The sequence below is a fragment of the Athalia rosae genome, chromosome 8 (assembly GCF_917208135.1).
Source record: "Athalia rosae chromosome 8, iyAthRosa1.1, whole genome shotgun sequence".
NCBI classification, from domain to species: domain Eukaryota; kingdom Metazoa; phylum Arthropoda; class Insecta; order Hymenoptera; family Athaliidae; genus Athalia; species Athalia rosae.
In genome coordinates this window covers 1,129,833-1,157,255 of record NC_064033.1, presented here as the reverse complement: position 1 = coordinate 1,157,255, position 27,423 = coordinate 1,129,833, and the positions used below count along the sequence as shown (strand labels likewise).

General features: G+C 43.0%; 2 protein-coding genes across 5 annotated transcripts in view; one reads left to right on the top strand and one right to left on the bottom strand.

Moving 5' to 3' along the window:
• The window catches only part of LOC105692397 (glycosyltransferase 25 family member), a 36,864-nt gene that overhangs the window by 2,874 nt on the left and 6,567 nt on the right, over positions 1-27,423 (top strand). The gene's annotated exons all lie outside the window — the stretch shown is intronic.
• LOC125502078 (lysophosphatidic acid receptor 1-like) lies at positions 96-25,796 on the bottom strand. Of its 4 annotated transcripts, XM_048659716.1 has the most exons (9): positions 24,886-25,796; positions 4,374-4,567; positions 2,218-2,999; positions 1,854-2,134; positions 1,506-1,647; positions 1,297-1,410; positions 995-1,230; positions 711-898; positions 96-627 (listed from the first exon to the last, which is right to left on the bottom strand). In XM_048659716.1, exons 3-9 carry the CDS (start codon positions 2,388-2,390, stop codon positions 412-414), a joined length of 1,350 nt encoding a protein of 449 aa, XP_048515673.1. In that variant the 5' UTR covers positions 2,391-2,999; positions 4,374-4,567; positions 24,886-25,796; the 3' UTR covers positions 96-411. The 4 variants fall into 4 exon arrangements, with proteins under 4 accessions (XP_048515673.1, XP_048515670.1, XP_048515674.1 ...); XM_048659713.1 differs by lacking the exon at positions 4,374-4,567; XM_048659717.1 differs by lacking the exons at positions 4,374-4,567; positions 24,886-25,796 and adding an exon at positions 4,894-4,917.

Here is a 27,423-nt window from a genome sequence, read left to right as displayed (position 1 = left end):
AGGTGCAGATTTTTTCTAGCATTCAAATCATAGAGCATCGGCTACTTGTAGGTGAAATGCAAGAAAAAAAAATCCGCTGTTCGTTAAATCATTTTTATGCAGTCCTTTAAGTATGTATTAATTTTTTTTTTTTTCAAATGTTCACGTAACTCCGATCTGACCGCGTTACAAGTCACCTGTTGAGTTCGTTGAATTTCTACTGCGGCACACTTCCTAAAGTAAAAAGCTCTAGGTCCTCCAATTTTTTCGTAGAGAATAAAAGTTCGCGTTTTACTATTTAACGTTCTTCCAGGTTTACCTCATTATTTTTAATCACCCTCCTATCTGTGAGACGTCGAATCTTTTCATTTCAAGAGCCTCGTCTGTCCAATGACCTGAATTGGCTATTTGGACAACCGGCTCCTGCCGTCCTTAGAGAACGGTGTTAGTTCTTGTAAACGACCTATTGCTACTCCCGGGATTTCGAATGCTCACATTACTTGCCAATCGACAAACAGCCGTTCTAGAAAGCGACGCTCTGTTGCTCTGATTTCCCTCGCTGCTACAGTGAAGACCGATAGCCATACCATCGCCTCTTGTAGGATTAAAACACCTGCAAAGAGATGCGTGCATCCGCCTTTTCGCCACCTGTAGAACGTCGCGAATGGTTGTTCAAATTACAAACTTTATTGCTTTTCCCGCGTGATAATTACGAAGACTAATTTCGTTACCTTGATCTCGTGCATCCTGGCAGCGTATATTATCGGGTTAACTAGTGTCTTGAGAATAATTAGAAAATTGATTGCGTTGAAGAGAAAGAACCTTTCGTATCCCGTGATCCAGTCAAACTTTAGAAGACAGTCTTCGCAAACTAGAGTGTACATTATGGTGCCTGGCATCCAGCCGACTACGTAACTTCCTAAAGAATAAAAGAAAGAACAATCCCAAAGTTCATCAGCGAACCTGCTCGACACAGGGCGGATAAAAAAAAAAGTAAAAAATAACATCCTCTCACCGAGGATGTACAGAGTCGTATGAATGGCTTTGACGTTTCTGGCCATCTGCTGGGATGAATTCTGCCCGAGATTTTTCGATCCTCGATGGAGCGATCCGGCTCTGCTAAATCTGAGTCTGGAAGCCTGGTGCCGTTTGACGATGCAGAATATGTGGGTGTAGATGCAAACCATGACCAGAAAGGGTGCAAAAAATAGACTGCTGAACATCAACCGGAAGTTTTTGTGGAAGAGAAACCTGAAACGAAAATTAACAACGTCATTTCACACTCCTGAGAGATGAGAAACTGTCCAAAACCCTCACGTATTTATCTCGCACATCTCCGACTGAAACCCCTGGTTCTCGATCAGCCCGAAATAAATCAGGAACAGAGAAAGCGGAAGGATCCACAGCAATATCACCAGCAACGTCGTGTACCTGACGGTTGTAAGAGTTTGAATACGAACTCGGGATTAAAAAAAAAAAAAAAATACATTCACGTATACCGGTATGCAAAAATTAAAATCGCCCACCTGTGCGTCATAATCGAAAGATAGTGCAACGGTTTTAAAATTCCAAGATAGTGATTCGCTGCCAAGGCCATGAGATGCGCCACGGTTATGATAATAGCCCCGAGTCGCACGGCTTCGAGTCCCAATAGGAAACAATCCACACCTAAATGGTACTTTTTAAAATTTTTACTCTCCGAAGGAATTAACGTAATCGCAAATTAGCGGGAAGAGGGATGTTCTGGCGTTTGTCTCTGAGATTTGCTGAACATTTTACGGCGACTTAAAGCGGATGGCGATTACTTCGCCTGCGGTTCTTGTTAAACGTTTCTAGTCTTGAGGGGGTGGTGTCAAGATTGATCGTTTACTCACCGTTGAGTGTGAGCCCCAAGCCGAAGGGTACGAAGCTGTTCATCACGAGGCCAACACCCAAGGCAATACTTGAAAATGCGTCAGCTCCGGCAAGACTCAAGCTAATGTGAAGCGTCGGGCTTAGCGGCCTCCGAATCCAGTAGACGCTTACTAATATCTCTACGTTTATCACCACGGATATTACGCAGAAAAATATCAGAGGTGGTGTTCCGTAGAGATACAATTTTTGCGTTCCTTCGTCCACGTCTTCACTCGACGACGTCTCATTGCCTGCCTCCGAACTGAAAATTTTTATCACAATTGTATCTCTCCCATTCGGGCAGGATATATTCATTTTTTCATGGAATTTATTCATTCGTCTGACCTCTCCTCGCTCATAGGGGTGAAGTTCAACGAGGTCGACGTTGGCAAAGAAGTGGCCAACATTTCACGATAGAAACGATGAAGAGCGTGTCGGACCCGCGTCTCTCCCAGTAGTTTCGTCGAGTACGTGTCATTTTGATCGACGAGGAGCTGGTCCATCACGAACGACTTCATTTCCTCTTCTTGTTTATCGACTGGTCTTACGGGGGATCGGAATTAAGAATTCCGCGATAATTCGTTTATTTATTTGTTCATTTTTTTCTCATTATCCGTATACCTGAGTGCGTTCGAAGTCGACCGAAACGTCTTACGTGAATTTCTCGCGTCTCACAGTTTAATTGGTCCCCTGAATTCGCCGTTTGTTCTTTTGGAATTGAAATATTCTCTCGTAGACGGTGTTCTGCGGTGGTCCCGACGGCCTCATACTGTCGTTGGACGGAATTCGTGATTTTTGGCGATGAAAGAATTTTCACCCCTTCGATCGTTCGATCCTCTTCGCTTCGGTCCACCACCCTTGAGATATTTCGTTTCTTAGTTCGTTGGCATACCGGTAATGGACGAGTGGAAACGAATATGAGCCGCGGAATAAATGAGATGGCGAAGATATATTTTTTTTCAAACTGTATCAGCGAGAGTATCACATCGTTCGTTTCCTCGGATCAACGTCTGCATGTACGAATACGATTAGAACACGAGCAGGAAAAATAATTAATAGACGTTACTTCCTCTGGCGATGGTTTCCTTTCCTCTTCAGCTTCACGTTTTCCCCTCTACTCGTATGAGCTGAAAATTGAAGAAAAAATGTAATCACATTCCCGCGGAGTCGAAATCTGCTGAAATATGCCTATAATATCTGTAAAGCGTGCGTATCAGGTGCGAATGAAATCTCATTGTCGGAATAACAATCTGTACGGGTGCCAAGTTTGTTACGGACTACGATGTATTCCCCATCAATTTAAAGTTTGCTTCCCGCAATACGACAAGCGTTCCTCAATCCGCTTACAAGTCGAGGGGCACCTACCACGGCAGGCAATCCCACCCCGCGTTTCTCATTCCATCGCTGATGTCAAGCCTTCCAAGTTTTCACAAATCCAAATCTATTGTACGTCCGTTTTAAATGAGACCCATCCACTCTCATTTCTCCGTAAATAACCGGGATGAGAATGTGCCAAGGTTGAAAAAGTACTTTTGCATCCGATGGAAGATACGCGCCGTGGGTATAAAAAAAATCCGTAAGAAGACAAATTGCGTCGGTGAATATCCGTCATGCGAGATAAAAAAAAAAAAAGAAAAAAAAAAGGAAACGAACGGAAAAGTTGTTCGAAAATTCTAATCACCGTAGGTGCCGCTAATGTCAAGTTAAAAAAAAAAACCAAAACCCGAGATTTATTTGGGTCATTTTACAGAACCAAATTCTATTCCAGATCGCCGCGAGCACGGGGCCTCGTGTCCTTTCGAACTCCACCCGGTATTATATTTTGTCAAGTATAAAATATACGATAGTGTAAAACATACAATCTCTGTAAGTGCCGTAAGTCATGCGGACCATAGACCTGATCATAATATAATAACGTGGTGCACAACGCCTGTGAATTGTATGCATAGCTTATCTCTCCCCGACCTCTGCGCGGTCTACATCCATTTGCTCACACACATCAGCTGTTCATAGATACACTCTAGACGATCGAGAGTAGCTCCGAAAGTAATTTTTTATTTTTTATTTTTTTCCCTCTCGTTGATAATTCGTTCGTTATTATCGCCGTATAAACCCGAAACAATTACCTCTCCCGCGGGTCAATCGTTCCCGTTTCCAGGATCACCTCGCTATATGACGGTTTCCAACGAAACTATAGGTATAGGGAATTGCAATTAAAAAGTTTAAATTCCCCAGTGTGCTTACGGGGGCCGGATTGAAGGATGGAAGTTTTACACGGAGTGTGGTATGGACTGTCTAAATGTTTTAATGTGGACAGCGCGAGTTTGCCGAAGGAATGAAACGCGAAAAAGCGAAAAAAAAATGAAAAGGCTAAGAACGTACGGGTATTTTCGCGGTAATTATAATATACTCGAGACGTTAAAAGTAATTTCGAACGAGGTGTGTCAGCGGCACATCTGTGTGTGTGTGTGTGTGCGTGTGTTCGATCCAAAGACGCGTACCTGTAGGTTTTGAACCTTCCGAAGTAAGGAGGAACAGAGCGAAGTCCAAGGAGACCGAAGAGAGCTGGCACGTTTGAAAGCACCCCCTTACCCCAAAACTTGAGATGAACACGCGAGAATCTCACTCCTTGCGGTTATACTTGTAGCTCCGGGTAGTAAAGTTGCCAATGTTTGAGAGGGGTGCCTTCCCTCCACTGCAATGGACCAACAACTTTGTAATCGAGTTGTTGCCTCGTACAGCACTGGGTATAAGTTCAACCACCACCGAGACTCTCGACCTTTTTTTTTTTTTTTTTTTTCTTATATCAACCCTCTGACGTCTGCACCACCTGGACGCACGCCTTACTTGTCTTCGCAACGGCAATAATTAGTTTGGAAAATCCGCGGCAAAGCGGAATATATTAACGCGTGGGTCTTCATACCGCGTACACTCGTCTCACTCTTATTTTCCCCCTTCCCCCTCTCCGTCCAGCCTATTAAACTATGATTTAGTCGGTACACATTAACAAACACAACATACACGAGCGTTGAGATCGTAGATTAAATTCCGAGGCGGTGAAGATCCAAAGCTCGTCTGGGTCTGGAGGAGCAAGACCAGGCTTTCCGAGTGGTTTTACGTGTTTATCCGTATGCAGATTCAAAGAAGACGACGACGACGATGATGATGATGATGATGGCGATGACGCCGCGATCGCGTTTGCAATTCTGAAGAGATGAGCGTTTAATCGTGCATAATAGTTTATTTTGAAATAGTTGGGCGTATTTATAATTCAGGTAGTTATAGAACGCCAGTGGAAGCTCGATAAAACGAACTCAGTTTAATGGCATTGATTGATTATCGACTCCTTGAATATATCTATGTTGATACCGTTTTATACATCAATTATCTCAACGCGTTTACGCACGTCCAATATGGACACCCCTCTTTATTATTACCCGCAGTTTATTTCTGGCAAGGTTTACCGATAGCTACAGCGATTTGATAATTGATTTTTCAGACCATAATCTTATGTTCTGAAAAAAAAAAAAAAAAACCGTGGCAACTACGTATACCGACACGAAGCGAATCGTCAGCGTAGTCATATTTCGTTTGACCGTGTTTGAGAGGACAGAAAAAGAAAAAAACTGTACAATCACCTGAATTGATTTTTCAACATTTTTGGAGGATCTTCCCTAAACTCCTCTGATTATTCTAACGTAAGTTGTCTTTGAGAAATCCCATCAAAGTCGTTACAGATTGGACAAACTTGGGGATAATTATTCAGGGACAAGGTGTGTATAGGTACCCATGTATTCCGATTCCTATGGCCATAGGTATACCTCCCGAGGAAAGTTCGTATTTACAAACAAATCAAACATCCCCTGCAGATCGGGGAGAGTCAGCATCGTAAGCCAGTTCGGGGAAATTGGAGCATACAGCCGTCTATAGTCGCACGAGTCGATGTCCTCGCGAATTCGTTAGGCCATTTACGTTTCCGTCCAGATCTGAACCGCCGCATCGCGACCGCCCCTCACCATTGACCCGTCTCGGAGTAATTGACGGAACAACGTCAACCGACACAACTTCATCTTGGCTAAAATGCGAACCTTACACGCGCCGCTCTATGGACCCGCGGATACAACGACGACGGACGTTGTGTAATCAGATCGCGACGAGGGTGAAAAAGAAAGATATTCCGTTTTTTTTTGTTTTTTTTTTCACCCCCTCGCTCACAATCGGACCGATATAGCCAGTCACTCCGAGGTGGCTTAATATCCTAGGTTGCTGGAGCGCTCGGAATGAAAATCGACGACCGCTCATTTCGGAACACGGTGGCCTGAGGACCGAATTTCCGAATCCATCGGTGATTACCTGAAATTTTTCCCCACTCGGGGAAACCAACGAGAAGTTCTTTCGCTGGAAATTGGTGGTTCTAAAGATTTCCTCGTTCCCTCAAGTAATAAGCCTTGTGAATTTATTTCGAATTTCTCTTCGAACTTACGTATCGTTCGCGCGTTGAATAAAATATCTGACCCCCCCCCCTGATTATTTTACTTTGATTTCGGTCTACGGTATGACGATCGTCTCGACGCCGAAGATCGAGTGTTCGGAGATCAAATAGATCCACACGTACTCTTGTAAAAAGCATTCCAGCGCTTATTCCACGTTGCTTGTGTATAAGGAGGGTAAAAACGTCCTTGCAATCTCCGGGTACTTAAATAAATTTCATGCCCCTCCATGCCCCCGGCCCCCGCACCGAACCTCCTACCGTTATTTTTATGTTGAAGAATTTCAAGTTATTTCCCACTCGAAGCATAAAAGAGAAGATAAATTGAAACAATAAAGAGTGCTCTACACGGGATGATATAGACGAAAGAAATCAGAGAAACGCGAAGTAAATCGTTGGAATTCTTCGTGAATCGCAGTACCAAGAAAAAAACAAAAAAAAAAAATACCGGAATTAAACGTGAAAATCGTCTCCGTCTTAGCGACTCTTGGGATAAAATATAGGCCGCGTTAGATTAACGCGCATAATTAAAGCGGAAGTCGTCAATCCTGTTGCGGCGTACCCAAGGTGGTCGTAGGAAATTCGGGCTTTTATTAGTCGAAGAATTTTGATGAAGAACACAGTGCCCCCCCCCCCCCCCCTACTTCCCTCACTTTCCTTCTGTAGCCCTTCAGTGATCGATCAACTACAAAGTTCGAATTTTCTCAGCGGGATAATGACTTACCCCTCAATATTTCTCAACGACCATCAGCGGGACTCTTGTTTGCACACGGATAACACTCATTAAAGACAGATATCACGTATTCGTGTTGGTTAAAATAAATGATCGATATAAAACGCAAATTTGAAAGAAAGAAAAACTCGTATCGCGGACCAAAATGATCCGAGTTCTTCGAGATGTCGCTGAATAAATTTTCAATTAATATCGTGAATTATGTACAATAAATATCGTAATGGCGTTACATAAAATTGTGCACGTAACACGAGTGCTATTATACGCTCTGCATTATGAGCTAGGAATATATAATGAGACTTTCAAGTTGAAAAAAAAAAAAGTGACATGACTTTGTGTTACACAACTTTTGTGAATTCTGAAATTAGAATTCGTTACGAATCGTTGGGAAATCTGTCTTGATTTAGAAAAAAAAAAAAATTCTAGGCTTATCATTATCAATTCATCTTAATTATATTTCGCGAATATAATGACGGTTTCTTGTGCTCTCGCAAAGGTCGGAATCTAATCCAGTTAACAACGACAAACTTTCGTTTTTCGCTCGTTTAGCTTAGGCAGCGTAACAATATCTCGCGCCGGTGACACGGAGGTATCGTTAATGAGTCGGTTGGTTACGCGCAAAAGTAGAATACAACGTCGTGTACATTCAATTGATTGAGACTGAGCGCAATCTCGTCCAAAGAAATTTGGATATTTCGTCGGGGGCAGAGGGGTGGGCTGAAAGAAGATTCGACGTGATTATGATTTTCCATGAAACCTGTGGTATAACTGATTGTATCGCGCTTTCATTTTACCCTCCGATGAAAGCGGTATCTGCAATTGGCAGAAAATGACAATTTTCACCGCACTTAATTCTCAAACCTACGTAACGCTGGGATTATTGCGATCGGCTTGATTCGTTAGGCCGTTTATCCTCGGTAAAATGGTAAATTTTACGATCCATTTTTTTCAACAAAACGATCAGATTATACGAATGCATCGCCCGTCGCGCAATTAGCAAGATAATTCGTGCGATTCGTCCCTTGGCCGATAATTGGGGGAAACTGGGATTCGCGCTTTCCGCTCGGATACAGCGAACGGTTCTCGTGACCCATAAGTTGACCAAGGGCTGCGTCTAACGCAATTAAATTGGGCAGCCGTCCAGTACGTGCGTCAAGCGTCGAGCGATAAATCCCCTTTCCCGATCTAGTTCCCCCCCCCCAGTTCGATTCCTCCCCGTGCAAGAAATACCCTTCGTTTTATGGGGTGGTAAACCCTCAAGATTCCACGATGAAAATGGCGGAGAAATACGATTTTCAAAACTCGATTTCCGTTCCCTCGGACACCCTCGTATACCGGTATACCCCGCGCGGTGACCATAGTTCTCATTTTTATAGCCACGGAAAAAAATAGAACGCTCGATCTTCGAGAGAATTTTTTTTTTCCCCGCACACAATGCTCGCCCACGGATCATTCCTGTCTTCTTCGGTTCCCTCGTTTCCTCAGTCTTTTATGCCTCGCCAGAATTCGCAAACCTTTGTCACTCGATACGCACAGCCGAAGTTACCGTACGGATCGGCTGGTCGAGAGCTGCCTGTCCAAGAATACAAGTTAGTCAACGTCAAAAAGAGAGAGAGAGTTCTCGTTTCCTCCCTTGGAAATGAAAGGAACGAGGAACGAATGAGAAATATGAAGGGCCTCTTGACGGTCGTAGCTCACAGCTGCCTGAGATTTTCCATGGGGTTGAAAGGGCTGAATAAAGTTAGCGGTGCAACGCGGTGGTCACACGCACATTATCGTCGAATGGCCCATAAACGCCATCCCATGGCTACCATTTGATATCCCCGTTCCTTCCCCTGCTTTTTCCATCGGGCGACGTCACGGCGTGACTTTGCCAAGGTGGTCCCCTCGCGCGTCTTCCGTTGGAAGAAAGTTGAGGAAGAGGCAATCAATTTATCGAGCTCTGTGCGTGCCCTCCCCACTCCCCTCAACTATACCCCCAACTTTTTCTGCGGTGCGAAATCTTTTTTTCCCTCTTTCGCCGTTCCGGCCTCAGACGCGGCCATGTTTCAGTTTCTCGTCGCATCGCATTCACCGCAGAATTTTTCCAGTCCTCGTCAAAATGCGAGAGCGAAATTCGTGGCGTACAATTTTTCAGACGGATGATAAGATTTCGGATATACACTCATCCCCGTCCCGTGAGTTCTCGCTGGTGGTTCGCGCAATTTTCTCACGTCGAGGGGAGCGAAACGTTTGCACAGCGTTACGCTAGAGTACACGCGTTGCTTATACGTATATATTTGATTTTATTCATCCTCTTTTTTTCACTCACTTCATCTTTCCACGGTATTCAGACGTAGGCATCTCGAGCGTTCGCGGATTCTTTCGACCGTCGTAATCAAAATTGCACCGCTGAAAAAAATCCTTCACCCTCCAACAAAATAAATAGAAAAGTAGGCACATCGTTGTTCGTCATCTTCATGTTGGAAGAACTAAGTACATACGGAGGGAAAAGAATTGAAGTTCAAATTCTCCGTTTTTAGATATCAGGGAAGCTCCGACCGAAATAGCATTGAGGAAATGCTCCTCCTCGAGAAGAGTTAGAATATACGAATGCCATTAAATTTTTCTGCACTCGAGCTCGGAGATTTTTCCCGACCACGAGCGGTCAAAAAAAGGACCTCGACGTCTGGTCTCCTATTTCGCAAAAATGACGCGCAGTGAGCTTGATTTAAACTTCACACGTTGCGTGAAAACGAAGAGAACAGGGAAAGGCGAAAATTGACATGTGCAAAGTACAGGAGACGTGACAGCCGTTTAGAGTTGAATATTAATTAAAAATTTGTTCACCCTTTTCTTCTGTACTTGGCATCCATAGTAATTACCCGTAAAATATGCATAAATTTGGTAGAGAAATTTTATTTGAAGAGGGTCGTCCCTGAGGTGAAACATTAGCACGTGGTGTTAGTCGTCGCTTACGGTCATCCGAGTCTCATAGGCGACACAATGTGCAGGCTCCTAAATAAATAAATACTGAACATAACTCCGTCGCCGCGCGCGTTCAATTTGCCGGGTAATTAAATTACCGCGTTTCCACGCTTCTCCACCTGCGGTTATTACGTTGCAAGAAATCCCTACGCGGCTACGACGCTTCTTTTCCGCCACCGGCGGCTAATTAGCACGTGAAACGCCGAGAGGGATATACGCTGGAATCTCGGCGAGCACATCGTGAATTCTACCTTCTCTATGTACGAATGTGTTACCACTTTCTATCTACCTGTACAAGAGTAGCCGCCTTACCTACGCACCTTTGAACTTTCGAGTCATTCGAACGTGTGCGTGTGTTTGGGTCGACAAACGACAAAATCTATGGAAACACGCGTCTAGAAAATACGTTGGTATTCGGATAGCTCGAAATGGAATTCGAACGATACCGACGTCTCCACTTCGTTCCATTCTTTGACTTCGCTTTTACTATGAACTAGGAAGATACGCCGTATCCGCGATAGCGAGAGACGCGGATCGCGTACGGGTAGGAGATGAATCTGGCTGGCGTAAAATATGAGAAATTTGGATAGGAAGTCGCGAAGATGCGGGAATACAAGGCGATGGGAAATCCAGGGTACCAGGTGGTTCTTATCGACTCGAACCTACATCAGCCGGTAAATTTCTGTTTCTATTTTCCTCTGACGGACCGAGAGAGACGAACCGAGTCCCGTGGAGATCTGGACCCTGCCTCCGTTTTTTTTTTTTTTTTTGTCTCTGCATATAGAGCGGACAGCGTGCCAACTTTTATTTCATTATTACGTGTAACGGAAGATGAGAGAACGAAAAAAGCAAATTGAGGAGAAAAAGAAAAAAAAAAAAAACAACACCAGGAGCAACGTGAAAAATTCAAGTGGACGTGAAATTGACAGCTTTATCAATACCGATGATTTATTCTCTTTGTCGATAGGCTGCAATTATTGTCATTTGACTTGGTATTGTTTGGCGATCATTTAAAATATTCATTATTCAAAATTTTCATTTGTATTTAATTAATTCCAAGCTCGGGGATATTTGCATTAGCTTAATTAATTGATGTAATTCGCTACGGGGTTGTCGGAATAGGGTATGGAATTTAAAAGTAATTTAATTTATAATCACGTCGCTGTCGGACGAGCTATGCACCATTTTTTTCCCTTCACTCGCTTTTGTGGGTTACGCTCGTGCGGGCCTCCGAAGTTTTTTGTGCGTTAGACCTTTCGGGTTCTCAGTCTTCGATTTACTCACCCCAAAGTTGAGAACTTTGTCTCCCCTTTATTTTGTAATCTTTCAGTCGAACGATTCGTTTATTCGCCCGATCGGGTATATCGCCTGTATGGTACACCTATACGTATACGTACATATATGAGAAAAGTAAAAAAAGTCAAATTCATCTCGATCGCCTGCCCGCGAAATAAATGGACGCGATTTCGATTCGTCGGTTAAACGTGTGTTACAACAGCTATGCTCAAGGATATAGCGACGTAAATTTAGTTCGAACTGGCAGAAATTAGGAGCAACAGCATCAGCAGCTCAACAGCAGCGATCGCGTCTCACCGAAATCTTTGGCACGCGCGCGATCTCCGTTAAGAATAAACATCCCCCGTACGTTGTACGGATACAAACGACCGCCCCACTCGGCGCGAAATCGAATAACGCTTAAAAAACACACTGTGCAATAAAACGCCGAGAATTAGAAACGATTAGATTCGTGATCCGACTCGTACGAATATCTCGTAACGCTCGCGATGATCGCCCATAAATGTCGGGGGGGGGGGGGGGGGGTGGGGCGCAGTCACATACGGTAAGGCCGAAAGTTTCGACGGGATTTTTTTTTCTTTTCTTCCTTCCACATGTTTTATGTATATAAAAATCTTTTCTCGTAGTAGAATATAAAAGTCTGCAGGTGTTCGCGTGCGAATTAATTCTGTAATCCGTAGATCCGTACAAATCGAATACAGTAGACGCGTGTACCATATTTTATTCCTCCACGTCATTTTTCCTCTTCAATCGATCCGGAAATTTGATACGGGGGATATGAAATGTCACGCGTCGAATCCACCGGTAGGTAGTAACACGTTAATATTCGGAGGAGTGTGGGAAGATGAATGGTGAAAATTTATTTTTTGACTTGGAATTACGGTAGTTACCCGTTTGTTTCCCTTTCGATTATCTCATCAGCGCAAATAACTCGTGGTAACCGTGTACGCCAGAGGATTCGGCGTTGTCGTTTCGGTTTTTATTTTTATTTTTATTTTTTTCCTTTTATTTAATTTTATTTAACTATTTGCGTTTTTTCGTCACTCGAGGGAGAGAAGGAATCCTCAACGCGTCCGGAGGGGGGGTACACGTCGTTTGCATTTTTTTAATTCAATTTTATGTGTTAATTGGTTTTTCCCTGTTTCGAACTAATTTTCCTCCAACCGATCGTGAGTCGTCGCCCTGTGTTCGGCGAACGACGTACCCGGTAAAACCCCTTCTCGATATCCTCCCTGTATCCGGACACCCCCCGGTAAAAAGTTGACGCCCCCGGCGTGCGTCCCCAGGGTGCAGGTGATAATCAGTTACACGGCTGACGCGACACGTATCGATGGTCACTACCGTTATACTAGAGGAATATTCGATATCGCCATGGGTCCTCTCTCAGCCCTGGGGAGTCGGAAGTTCGGGTGCGAGGGAAGGACTGTAAGAAGAGTGACGTACGGGGTGCGTGGGAGCATTAGAAGCTGAGAAACGAGGGATGTAATTTGGAAGGTAGAGCTAATGGACTAACTATAAACGCGAAATATACGCTCAGAGGGTGAGGATATTCGGATCTACATACATACAGACACACACCCATACACCGCTTACATTTCCCGGAACAATGGATAAAGGACCAGGTATATACCCTGTTGGTAATTTTTCCCCGGCATCTCGGTAGATGAGGAAAAATGTAGGTACAAAGAAATAAATGGAATGTAACGATAGACACTTTTTTTTAATTTTTTTTATTCTTCTTGCGAGCACTCATAGTTCGGGTCACGCGATTCGACGGCATCGTGGACTACGGGTACGAAAATTTTCCGATCACGTGGATCGTCATCTCGTGAACAAATAATCTTACAGCGTGAAATTGTTCGTAAATGAAAAAAACGAAAGAGGTAAATATTTAGCACTACGATACACAGTAATCAACGACAGTAATAAACGAGAGAATGAAACCCCATCGGTCCTCTTATACCTTTCTTTATTCCCTTCATCTCCTTTTCTGTCGCTGACGTATATCTGCGCCTACTCCCTACATATAAGCAATCTTTCTCTTCTTTTCCAAATTTTTTTTTTTCTCTCTCTCCCTTTTTTTTACGCCCCAAACTGTTTATACGATTTTCTGCAAATGACGTATACACATCCCATCGTTTCTACGTTATATGTATATACGCCTTGTTGTTCACCCGTATAGGTATACAGCGATAGGTATCGGCCTCGGAGTTTGACGACCGTCGGGTCTCTTCTTGCTCTCGGACACACGGGGCAGCGAGATGAAGAAATAAAACTTTGTTTATTTCCCCCGGTTTAATGGATAAATGACGACGCATAAAAACGACGATAACGTCTCACCCCGTTTTCCTCCACGTAGCCCAGAATCACACGTATCTATACATTCGCCACGGAGGTCACCCGTCACAGTTTTTCATACGATTATAATTTTTTTTTTTCATTCGCCCAAAGATCCGCCGTCGCAATACCCATTTTACATGAGCTGGAAAAAAAAAATTATCGAAGCGATGAAAAAAGATTACGTAAGAAAAATTTCCAGCGTCGATAGAAAAAGCTCGAACGGGTGGTGTGTACGACGTAAAAAAATTTGACGAGAAATGCAAGGTGTTGGCATAATTTGCAGTTTAACGCCGCGAGGGATTTAGGTGACTTAACTTCGGATCGTGAAATCCGGCGGTCCTTTTGCGAGGCGAGGCGCGCCGGTGTATGTGCAGGTGGGTAGTAAATGTGCATCGAAATAACGGGGGTGGTTGGCGACGACACGGCGACGCGGAGATCTACGGGAAATATCAATACCTACCAGCTCGTATCGCGGTGCGCTGGGATCTATAATCCTGCGATACATGCCGGGGGCTCTTGCCGGGATCCATTTCATACCGCTGCGAGATAGTATCGGGTGTTTGCCGCTCCGATGCACCGCCCGCATGCAATCCAAACTACCCTGACTTATTCTCTGATTTGATACCTATTTCCCGCGGTCTTCGGTCCACCCCGTAATCCGTAGAGCCTTTAATGTATCTCCCGTGCGCCGCGCGGATACCAAGGATAATGAAAGCGGATATCGTTTTTCTTCGCTTTGTGGGTGGTTCACTCGTTATTCTCATAGATATTTTTGTTGCTTTTGCGGAATAATTTTTTATTCATCCCACCAGAAGCGGTAACAAAACCAGTTCAAATATTAGCCGATACCCCGGAGCGTTTATGCGCTGGCGGTGATTTTAGAGGGTCGGTGAAATTTTTAGTACCCTAAACGAAAACCCCGGGGGGTGGGACAATAAGTTACGATGTCGCGATATCTCCTTCCATATCCCGTACAACAAAAAGAAGAATGTTTTCTCGTCCGTAGTCTTATGTATTCGTTTTACTTGTAATCGCGGAAAAATATTCTCCCCCGGTTAACTACAAGCCTTGGAAAATAAAAAGATGTATTATACATTCGCGGAAGAAAAAGAAGAAATGAAGCAAAAAAAAAAAGAAAAAAAAAAACGAGTTATAAAAACCGAGGGGATCCTTGGACGCGATTCAACGAAAGATGAAGTAGAAGTTCGGAATAATAACAAAACGTCGTTCTCCCATTGTTGTAGCACTAGAAGTTACGTTTCGAGCCGACGAACAACGCGAATCAGAAAAGCTCCGCCGTTCGCTGAGGAGGTGACAGAGCAAGAGGTGGGCCGAATAAAGGTGAAACAGAAAACGAAAAGTGATGGGAAATGAGACATTCTGTGGATATTGTGTACGGGGGTGGAGGGATACCGCAGGCGGTGAAAGACAAAACTATCTCGTTGAAACAGATTTTCTTTCCTACCCGACGAAAGAAGCGACCGAATATTTCAAAAGGATTCCTCGATTTCTGCACTTCCTATGAATTAAAACGACGGAAACGAGTAGGAGAAGAAAACGAAAAGTTTTAGCACCTAATTCAGGAATGAGGAAATTCCCGTTCTTCAAGAATAATCACAGGGGAGGATTTTAAAGATTTCAAGGCTCTTTGAAACGAAGACAGTCTCTCTCTATGTTTTTGCACTAGGTAATTCTTCGTTCAGGCGGCGGGGTGCGTTGAGGAGAGAAGAGTTCGCTTACGGCTGGGTGATTATCACATACCGTATTATCAGATTCTTTCCTAATTATCCTTTCCTTTGATCTAACGAGTAACACGTTCGTTACTCCGTTATTTTGCAACTGCTCAGTGAACGCGGATGATATTTCTTAATGCGTAACCGGTATGTGGGATGATGGGGGTGCAGAGAGAGAGAGAGTGAGAGAGAGAGAGATAAAAGGAGAGGAGAATCCGTATTAGAATATGTTAGTTAATTGAGATGTCGAAGTTACGAGCTTTCGGATCACCGAGAGGTCAGAGGGCCATTCGGGTATTCGGGTCTCCAGGTTTTCGCGGGAATCCGGATTATGCGAAGTAAAAATAAAGGAACAAATGAATGTTCGCAGTCCCTTTGACCATCGCAGAAGAGCGAATCCCGGGACGAAATTTTGGCGGTTCTTGGTATTAGCTACAAAGGTTACCTCTGTAGGCAAACCTTGCGTCGTTGGACCTGTTCGAAAAATTTTTTAGACCACGGTTCGATGGAATCTAAAGCCGTCCTCGTTGTTCTCCGCACCGAACACCCGAGTAGAAATAACGTCGGAGGCTGAAGTACAATAGCGCTAAATTAAAAAGAAGACGAGTAGCCCCGTGCGACGAAGGTGAAATGAATCGTACTTCTTTTCACGTTCTTTCGACGCGACACTTCGGAGTAATTGATAGTGTCCCGAGTCTTTCCAACTTCGGACTCTACCCCTCGGGAAGTTGGTACGAATAACTCGAATGCACTCAACGTCAGGATCGAAAGTTATGGAATGCCAACGAAAGAAACAACCGTGGGGATTCATCAGAACTTTACCGAGGACTTCCTTTTCCGGTAGCGGTTTCCAAGCGTCGGTTATACGTTTCCACTTTTTCATTCCCCGCGGGGCCACTACTAATCGCACCAAAAAAAGCTTCACCGGCCTTTGACGTTTTATTTGTACGACATTGTTATATTGCATCATTGTGTTCAATCTTGTCAATGCAGATTTGCACGAGTCAAGCAGCCCCGATACGACGACCCATGAAAATCCCGAGGGTCTGTTATCCGACGACTTATGACCTTTCATAATAAATTTGATGTAATCCATTCCTTTGTTAGCCGGTGGCAAAGTTTTGATCGCGAAAATATTCGCGATATTATTGCAGAGTTCGGAGTTCGGCGCACGAAAGCTAATAACTTGTAAGCAGCTCTCTCTCTCTCGTACCGTTTGCATCGCCTCGCCGTTATAATTATTCTCATCTGAATAAAAATAAACAAATTGTTATTTCGATCATATTTTCCGTTCGGTACTCGAAAGGGTCGAGGGAGAACGTGTTGAAAGAGTAAACTTTACGCCGAAACGTAGTATACCTTGTATCACGTTAATTCCGCGGATGTCCGAATCGAGCAGCTTTTTCTTCGTTAAGGGCGGAACGTTATTGTTTCTTCCCCCTCCTGTTTTTTTTTTGTCCTCTTCCATCTTTTTCTCGCCACAGACGAAAAGAGGTGAAACGAAACGACCGAAAAAATATACATTGAAAAAAAAAAAAGAAATCTCATACCGGCGCGATTTACGGGTGAACGATTTCGAGGGAGATTCATTTAGCTCCTGAGTAGCGATCCGCCTCCCGAAATCCTTCGTTTTCCTAAGGGCTGACGAAGGGCTGCCGCCCTTAAGCCGGAATCAGAGTACCCCTCGCGTATGTATATCAACTTTACGAATATTAACGCGAGTCTTCGCAGTGAAATCCAACCGAGTTCCATCCGAAGAGGACCTGTTTTTTGCGAACGGTTCTTTTTTTTTTCTCTCTCCACGAAAAGTAACGTAACGGTATCTCGAGAGCATGATCGGTTTTCGGTTACTCGCAGATTATTCGCGAGCATGGTCTTTGCGATTAATTTTTTTTGTACGGCGTGTAGCGGTGAAAAAAATAAAAATCCACGACATCGTGCCGCCAAGTTTACCTAGATTGCGTTTGATATGGAAAGTGCTGAAGCTTGTCAAACTCTGTGTGAATATATCATCAGACTCTCCGCGAAAGGAACGCGGGACAAGTAGCTACGGTGACAGGGTTGCGTTATGCGGACGGAATAAAAGTGCCGCCTTATTTCGGCAGCGGTATCGTTATACTTTCAGAATTTTTCGAGAGGGACGGACGCAAACTGTCGATGATTTCCACCCTCGCGAAATGAATATTACATCGGCCCCGTCCCGTGGCGGTTCGCCTCCCGTAAGGCCGAATCTCGACCTCAAAGGGTCACCGAGAGAATGCAAATACGTAAAATATCTACCCCTCAAAAAATTGAGCCAATCGTGACGGAGGATCGATCATCTACTTTGGCATAACGAGATTATAACACCCTGTGGATTTACTTATTCAAGCCCCGCACTTCGGCGATAACCCGCAAAAGCATGATAACCAGAGTGAAGTAGGCGAAAAAAAAAAAATAAAATAAAATAAAATGGTTAAAAGAAATCGGAAAGAGAGGAAAATTGACTCGGAGGAATCGGTGGCTTCCTCGGGGTAGTTCGGAACACATGGGACATTAATTATGCGGGATCATTAAGGGAACGGAGTAATAACTGCGTTTTCTCTTATGAACATTGAGAAAATTAATGAGGGTGCTAACTTTAGGCAGGGCTGATCCTCCTAATCGCATGAAATTAGTCTTCAACGTTCACTCTGCTGTCGTATAACGTGTGCTTTTCATGTACCAGCGTGACGTAGACGGCCTAGGTAGATACCTGTGTGTATTTACGTAGGCACGTAACGTGCTCATAGGTGTGATCTGGGTACCTACAGATTTACCGACTACAAAGAAGAAACCCTTCCTTCGACCAACCTATCGGGGAATCTCCTTCGCGTACGAGATTCTACGACGGTATAACGTATTGTTAGATTGAGAATGATAATGGAGCTTCTCAAGTACGAGCCCTCTCATTGTCGGTAGAATTGAGTAACCCAACGAAATTGGATGGGAGTGAAATCGTTGTGCGATACATGTTGGGAAATCACAGCAGATGGTACCTCGGAGAAAAAAATTGTAAACGGTTTTACACGCGGAAAATAATTGACTGAAATAAATGGATCCCATTCATGACACGGTGTTATTGCGAGAGATATAAGCCACGTACTACACCATCGAGATGTAGTCAGGGATGCGTGAATTTTAACCACAGGCCTTATCGCAAATTGCTTATCGTATATTACGATATTCTTGTAACAATGAATTATAACGTCGATGCCACGATGAAATTTTATTGTTTCTCTTTTTCTGTTCTCAAAAAACGCGGTAAGTGAAATCGATTTAACATTTCTTATAGATTTATTTAGTCGTTTTGGTGTTACTTTAAATTCATTTATTGTCAGTTATGATCAGCCTTCAATTTGCTCGGTTTTCGAGCCAAGAAACAATTTTTTTTTAGGTCTCCCTATGTACTTTGAACCCAGGAATCTGAATTCACAATCTGAATTGATATATCTATGAAAATGATCAAGTTGTCGCCATTTTATCGTTTCGTAACATAAATTTGAGGATATCTCTGCGTCGAAATATTCGAATTTTTTAGTCTACGAGCAAACCCGAGCTTTACTGGAGTCAGGGCAGCCAGCAGCGTAGCGCTATGTTGTGAGACGTCACCTTGGGGGCTGAGCAGAGGTGACGCTTCAAAACAAGACCCCTCGCTCGTGGCTACCTGACTCCAGCTAAGCTCGAGTTCGCTCGTAGACCAAAAAATTCGAATATTTCGACCCATGCATGGATTGCGACGAATCCAAATGAGTCTACGACTAAAACCAATCGATATTTCTTAATTTTTATGCTCCCAACAGCGAATAATTGATGATTACTCGATCGATTGCACGAGTAGATGATTTTAGCTTTCAGATTTAGATTCCTGAGCTGATTTTACGTGAAATTACCCTTGAAAAGCCGAAAAAAAAACGATTTTTGAGCAAACAAAAAATCGATTTTTGGGCCAAAAGTAAAGTAGTTTAAAAATTAATTGTAATACAGTTTTCTGACGTATTTTGACCTCAGGAATCCGAATCTGGAAGAAAAATTGACCTATCTATAAAATTGACCGAGTTATCGCCAATTTTCAGCTTTTGGGGGTCGAAAAAAAAAAATTAATTTTATAGTCTATATTAATGTAATTTGAGCTCAGGTATCTGAATCTGAGAAAAAAATTGATCTATCTGCAAAAATGACCGAGTTATCCCCATTTTTTCGCATTTTTTGACATAAATTTGAGGATATCTCGAAGGGAAAAAATCGTAGCTCATTTTGGACAACGGATTCGTGTTCCTGAGGTCAAAATACATAAGAAAAGTGCCATACGATCAATTTAAAAAAATAAAAATTTTTGGTCAAAATTTGAGATTTTTTCAAGGTGTACCCCTTTGGATTTTTTCAAATTTTGGCCAAAAATTTTTATTTTTTTAAATTGATCGTATGGCACTTTTCTTACGTATTTTGACCTCAGGAACACGAATCCGTTGTCCAAAATGAGCTACGATTTTTTCCCTTTGAGATATCCTCGAATTTATGCAAAAAAATGCCTAAAAATGGGGATAACTCGATCAATTTTATAGATAGGTCAATTTTTCTTTCAGATTCAGATTCCTGAGCTCAAATTACATAAATATAAATTAAAAAATAAATTTTTTATTTTTGACCCCAAAAAGCTGAAAATTGGCGATAACTCGGTCAATTTTGGAGATAGGTCAATTTTTCTTCCAGATTCGGATTCCTGAGGTCAAAATACGTCAGAAAACTGTATTACAATTAATTTTTAAACTACTTTACTTTTGGCCCAAAAATCGCTATAAATCCCAATCGGTATACCTTGGATTCTTTGGATTTTTGGGCCAAAAAGGTAGTTATGAACCTTTTTCAACGTATTCTGACCTCAGGAATCTGAATCTGAAAACTAAAATCATTTACTCATGCCATCGATCGAGTGATCATCAATTATTCGCTATTGGGAGCATAAAAATTAAGAAATATCGGTTGGTTTTAGTCGTAGACTCATTTGGATTCGTCGCAGTCCATGCATGGGTCGAAATATTCGAATTTTTCAATTCACCAGCGAGCCCGAGTTGAGCTGGAGTCAGGTAGCCACGAGCGAGGGGTCTTGTTGTGGGGCGTCACCTCTGCTCAGCCCTGAAGGTGACGTCTCACAACAAACCGCGCGCTCGTGGCTACCTGACTCCAGCTCAATTCGGGTTTGCTCGTAGACCAAAAAATTCGAATATTTCGACGCAAAGATATCCTCAAATTTATGTTACAAAACGATAAAATGGCGATAACTCGGTCAGTTTCATAGATAGTTTCTTTTTTTTTCAGATATGGATTCCTGAGTAAAATACATAAGAATCTAGTGAAAAAGAAATTTTTTATCGTAACTCCGAAAACCGTAAAATTCAAGTGGCCAACATTTTTTAAAATTGATATCATGACACTTATTTAATGTATTTTGATCCCAGGAACCCGAATCTGAAAGCCAAATAATTTTATCTATACAATTCATGGAGTTTTTGTGCATTTATCGGTTGTCGACGAAAAGACGATAGAGCCATTTTCATTCATCTATCTATTTGTTCAAAGTGCAGACAAAATCCGATGCAATAATCGCGATGGGGGTGTATGTTCAATGCAGCGGAAAAAATATCGTTGTTCTCAGCCATACCGTCAGCCCTTTTTTTTTATTGCAATCCAGAGCCACCACCTGTTGGAACGATGATACTTGAACGGAGAGAAACTCCCCGGTAAAACCTCTAAAGCTCTTAGTTATTTTGCGTTACCCGCGTCGTTCGTCTTATTGCAGCTTCCACCCGTTGAATGGGTACAACCGTCCATCATTTTCCATTTTATAATGCAGACGGAATAATTAATAAAGAAGTATACCTATGTATGGAATAAAAGTTGAAATCTGTCCAATTTGGAAAGCTGTAGAATTGTTAAACTACGAATATCCACGCGGGGGAACGAACGAACGTTCAGATTACGTTAATTGCGTCAGAGCTTTTACGCTACCGCTATCCGCCGTATATTACTTCTGGCTGGCGCTCGATCCTCGAATGAGCGAGTGATGACGCGTAACGAAATGAAATAAAAATTTCGCAGGTGCGAGTCAGCCCGAGATGAAATCTCCGTTCGTACGTAGGTATACATATACTTAAATAGGTAGGGAGCAGCTAATATGAAGGAAAAGCGGATCAGCGGTGGCTCCTTCTCAGACTTCACGTCTTCAAGTTTCACAGATTTTTTCCCCTCTGGAAACCCCTGGTAAGTCGCGACGCAAAGCGGTGTTCGCGGGGTGAAGGGGTTCGTATCCACGAATAGGTGTTGAAATTCTGACTCGCCTTTGTAGATTTTCTTCGATATATATCCGCCTTTCGATTGAGTACCACGGTAGCTACCGTTGCCGTCTACCCGACGGTGAATTGCGAATTGTGACTCGCGCGACCCTCAAAATTAACGGGAAAAGAGAGCGGAGAGAGAGAGAGGAGAAAGCGAAAGAGCGGATAGGGAAAGTTTCAGTTGGTGTGTGAACGAATTAAGGTCGAGACGGCCGGGAGGCGAGGGTGAGCTTTTAGCGACACAATTCCCCAAATTGTGCTCGCGTACTCGGGGAATCGTAATTTGCGAGGCACTTGATAAAAGGGACGATCATTTAAAACACAACTCGGTACAATAAATTATACACTACCTCGCGAAGGGTGTTTAATTTAAAATCCCCGAAAATCTTATTGAATCTATTCAACGCACGCGACGTATGTTTTTCCGATAAACGTTCGCACCGTCTTATTTCATACAATTTTTATCAGCTGAGAAATCCAAGCCTCGGTTTTCGTTACAACGGTTAATATCTTCCCTCGGTTTGTATGGCATGCGGTGGTGATTACCGGGAGAAAACTGTCGAGGACCAAAGCTTGGATTAATTAAAATGGGAGGCCCGTCGCGAACGCTTAGAGATTCTCGGCGTCCGACGTCCGCGCGGACCCGGTGGACCCGGTGGACCACCTCGAATCCGAGTCGAATCTCGAATCCCAGGTTGGACTGGACCGGGGGATGTCCATACAATGATTACTTTGGTCCGGCGTAACCGTTACTACCCTCGAAAGACTCGCCTCTTTCAATTCCCGCCCGCCCGCTGATTCGACGGGCTCTCGCTTTCACGATAATACAGAAAGCCTTTACAGATAATTAAGAAAATTGACCAAAACTAAGTTGAACCTGTACGTGTAACACGTATACGTACACACGACTGCCATATTAGATCAGATGTGTCGGATACCGGGGCTGGATAATCCCTCGCTAGAAGATGTCAGTTTTGGTTTTATCTTTTATCTCTCTGCTTCGTTATTAATTAATTTTTTTTTCTTCTCTCTTCTCGTCGCATCAATTGTGCCTTTAATTTTATCATTTCGCGAGTGGTCTTTTTTTTTCAAGGGCGTAATTTTTGTCGCGCGTAATCCTTTGATTTGTTAAATTTTTTGATTGCCTACGCGCAATTAGATTCGCGATATTAACGGTCCCCTTGGACCGAACCGCATCGTTCCTCCTGAAAAGTCGCGAATATAAATGAAGAATGCGAAGTGAAGATAACTCGATTATAATCTTTTTGTTCGTCGACGAAAGCACCGATGAAAAATTCGCATCTATCAAACGGTAAGGAAGTGCCAAATAATTTGTGAAATATTTTTAGGGGGAAAATTTATTCCCTCCAGAATCATAGATCTTCGTTCGTATCGTTATTGGCTGTCTATAGCGGGGATGAGATTTTCCTTTGATAAATTTATCACATTCACAGCCGCAAAAGCCGAGGAGGTGTTTGTACGGGTTGGACCGCTACTCTAACGATAAGCGGAATCGATGAGGTTGACAGAGACGAAAGTTAGAATAGACATATCCTCGATACCTGTTTCTGACAAGCCCGCGAAAGGACAATTTTTTTCCGCCTATACCTGTATATCGATGAAAAGCAATCGAATAGAAGAGGAGAAAAAAGGAGGAAACCTTTTTTTCTCCACGGCCCGAAACCTGCAGCAGCTGCTCCCTTCAATTCCTCCTCTTAATCGGACGACGAAATTGCCGAAGGAATACAACACTCGCTTATTGGTGTTTCCCGGACCACTTAGATAGCCAAATTGAAAGCTAGAGAATTTTTTATCCCCTTCAACGAAACACGCATATCGCGCTGGTTGTTTCGCTTTTACTTGAAGACGCTGCACATCGATCACAACCCCATAATTTTTAGTATCGCGTAATTCTTGTTCGAGGGTGAAACACGCGAGACATGAGCAGGTGTTACAAGTACGACAGAGTAGATCATCCAGAGTTCACGAAGTTGAATGAATTAAACCAAAGAGGATATGGAAAGAACGATGAAAAAAAAAATTTACACCAGGGTGCGCCAGATTTTGGATCGAGAAATTGTAATCCCGAAGCTTAACCCGCGTTACTTGCAGACATCCATGGAGATAATATTCAAAATGTGTAGGTACAGTTAAATTTAATCAAACATCTCACCGCCAAGGGCGAAGAGGTGATACCTTCCCTTTTATCTCCCTCTTCCCGGTGTACGTTATGTTTCTTTCTTTTTTTTTTTTTTTTTTTGGCTGAAAACTGGTCCCTGGCAGTTTTCGTTTCGCAAATGTATCATGCAGGATATGTAATAGGAGATCAAAAGACACGTAAAGAAAATCCCGCCCAGCCCTCGCTCACCTGTACCGATCTCTACACATGCTCAACCGAATTAACTGAAACGTGAAGACTAAATCCCTTTACATTCCGTGTAAAGAGAAAAGCTCACCGAAATGAAATATCATCGGACGTATCGGAGGCAAGAAAATTGGCGAAGACGATCGCGGTGTGTCAGAAATTGACGAGGGAAAAGAAATAGAGGTAGAAAATGCAATTCGTTCGATCGTCGCGATATAGTTATAATATAGTTTGAAAAACGAGTGAGGGGAGGAAAAAAAATCTGCAAGTTCCACGCGAACGGTCCACGTGAACGTTGCCGTGTATGTAAATTGGCGCTCTGTTTTTAGAAAGAATAAATATTTGATCGGTCGATATACCGATGTCACCCTAATTGCTCGTACCTACTTGAAAACGTGATGGATTACGATGCACGATATACGTTTATTGCGTTACGATTCTTTTTGCTTTTCACGAACCTTGAATTTACATATTTGTCTATTTGTACGTACATTCGAGTAGGAAATGAAACGATCGGTGATTTTAAAGAGTTTTCGCAGTGTTCGTTTACAAATTTACATGTATACCCTTCCAGATTCCGAATTTCATAAATTTGTTCCCTACGATTGAGGGTCGTCGTCGCAAATTGGGGTGCAAAAACTTAAAGCCGATAACGTGTAACTTCTCGACGTTCGTAACTCTAATTATTCGAAACAAAATAGTTGGAATTCAATTAAAATCGAGTCGTGGTTAGTTACCTTATTAAACACCACTGCAAGCTCTAGTGCGGTAGATCAGCGCCGAGCATCCGACGAAAGTACCGCTGCTCCGGCTTTTCCTCAATTATTTCGAATTCTCCTTTTCCTCGTTGAAATTTTAACAGAGGCGAAAGTGACGATTCCGTCGGGCAACTCTTCGTCTCATTCCATTGTCACAAGTTACTGGTTCCGGGATTTCGAGTACTTCGCTATTAAAATCGTATTACTTTTGCGCTGTCTACATCGCGAAGACAGACCCGATTACTTTATGCCCTCCGGACCGCAAGCGCGACGACGTCTTTTTTAACCAGCTGTAAAACGAGACGACATTCCTCTCGCATACTTTCCGTTTTATTTCATCGTTTTCCCTTTTTGTATATAGCTCTTAAAATTTCATTGGCAGCCCCCAAGTTTATTGTTATTTACATTTCAACGCGAGAGACGTTAACACCCGTTACTTGGCGCATAGCTTTTATTGAATTCTATTTTGCCTTTTCCTTATTTTTTTCTTCTATTATAAACCCTTCGACAGCGACTGACGTATTTAACAATAAACTAACGACCGTGGTTTAAATATACAGAAATCCGTATGGTCGATCAAACTCGGTGCGGACGCGTTAAACGTTCCCTTCGAAAGTGCAGAGATTCAAGTACGACGCTGTTACACCGCGCCAAGCGTGGCACGATCGCCGGTTCGTTATTCCATTAACGAGGTGTATCACTGATTAATATTTCTTCCATGTATCTCCTCGATTTTAAATTCTTCCCCCTGGATTATTTTGGTAATCTCGCGTGTCTCTGTTCAAAGTATATTGTACCGATGCTTTTGATACCGACGATTCTCTCGAACTGGTGCTCGGCGTCTCGACGCTCGTCAGCATCACGCTTCGCGTTCTATCCGCGGAAGTACATACCAATGTTAAACGAAACGCGCAGACGCTTCTCTTGTGACCAGTGATGAAGGCTTATCGTTCCATCGTTTACGCGTATAGGTATATTAAAATTCGTGGACACCAGGGTAGCACATAATAAAATAATTCCGAGTTCAATGGCTCGTATCGAACACTAGTTATATCCCGAGAAATTCTAACATCTTTTATTCCCCATGCGAATTGAATGCCTACAGAGTACAGCGATAATCTTCGAAATTTTCACCGGACGATGAGCGAGAAATTGAATAACAAATCAAAAGACCGGTTGCAAAAATTTATGGAGTCAAAAAAAAAAAATCTAGGAACGTGTGAGCGGCAGCGCGCGACACGAGAGCGAAAAAAATTTGCGACTCGGAGCACCCTTTTTTACACGGGAGGCTATCGGGTGATATCGAATTTTAAAACGCTGATTCTTTCGGAGCCTCGAATTCCTTGGGAAAATTTTCTCGCCCGCGATCAGGTTCGCCACTCACCGTCTGATTTCTCAATTTTTTTTTCGTATCTGGAATATATCTATATACCTATGGGAACGGCAGACCTTATCTCTGATACCGGAGGTATTTTTTAATCTCATCCGTTTTGCAGCTCCTAAAAATTCACTCCACATAAAAAGCGGCACCCCCCCCCCCCCCCCCACCCCCCGCAGTTTTCGACCATCGGTAAAATTTTTTCAGAATTTTCAACCCTGAAGATTCTTTTTTTCTTTAATTTTTTCCCTTCGCGATTGATTATAAAAACGCATAAATATATTATGTCTCGAACGCGTACCGCGAAGGCTCTTGTACGTGCGACAGAATTATCTCGTATATCTTCTCTCGTGTCTTGTTCCAGTTCATTGATTCCGTAGCCTGGCAATAATTTCTATGGGACAAGGTATTTGAAGCAGGTGTACGTGGGAATAATGTATGATATTCTATGCAAAAGTGTCGGTAATATATGTGTTTGGGGTTGGATTTTATTACTTGGGCATCACACACCGTATCCTTTACGGATACCCGGGGGAAATCGATCGTCGGTCCAACACCCGCGGAAGGGTTGATGTAATATAGAAAGTCAAAATAGATAAATAAAATGGAAAAAATGCCGTTCCTTCGTTCCGAATACATTTCGAAAAGTTTACACAGACTCCGTGTATATTTCCGTTGCCTTTTTTTACCGTGGCACAGTCGCTCATCTTTCGGGTATTTCGATATTTCTTCAGTTGAGAAAGCGCGCTTATCGCGAAACGCGATAACGTCGGGAAGAAATCTCTCATTTCTGGTTTTTATTGGTTCTCCCTTTCAATGCCATACCATAGTAGTTACTTTGATGTGAAAATAAACGAGTCGTAAGTAAGTTGAAAGAAAATCGTTGTTCGGCGGAGTTGGGTATACATACCGTGAGGTTTCGTTGCGCGAATTTTCGTTGATCGATACCTTTGTCTTTCAAATCCTCATTTCTAATTATACTCGTCGATCAACGCTGCAGGGAACTGCAACAATTTGCGCGAGCTTTCGATTATGCGAATTTAGGCGGTAATCAGTTCATCCGCGGAATTAATCACTTCGGAATCCGCATCGCCCAAAGCGTGAGTTTAATCCAGTTTTTGAACAAATGCAGTCCTCTC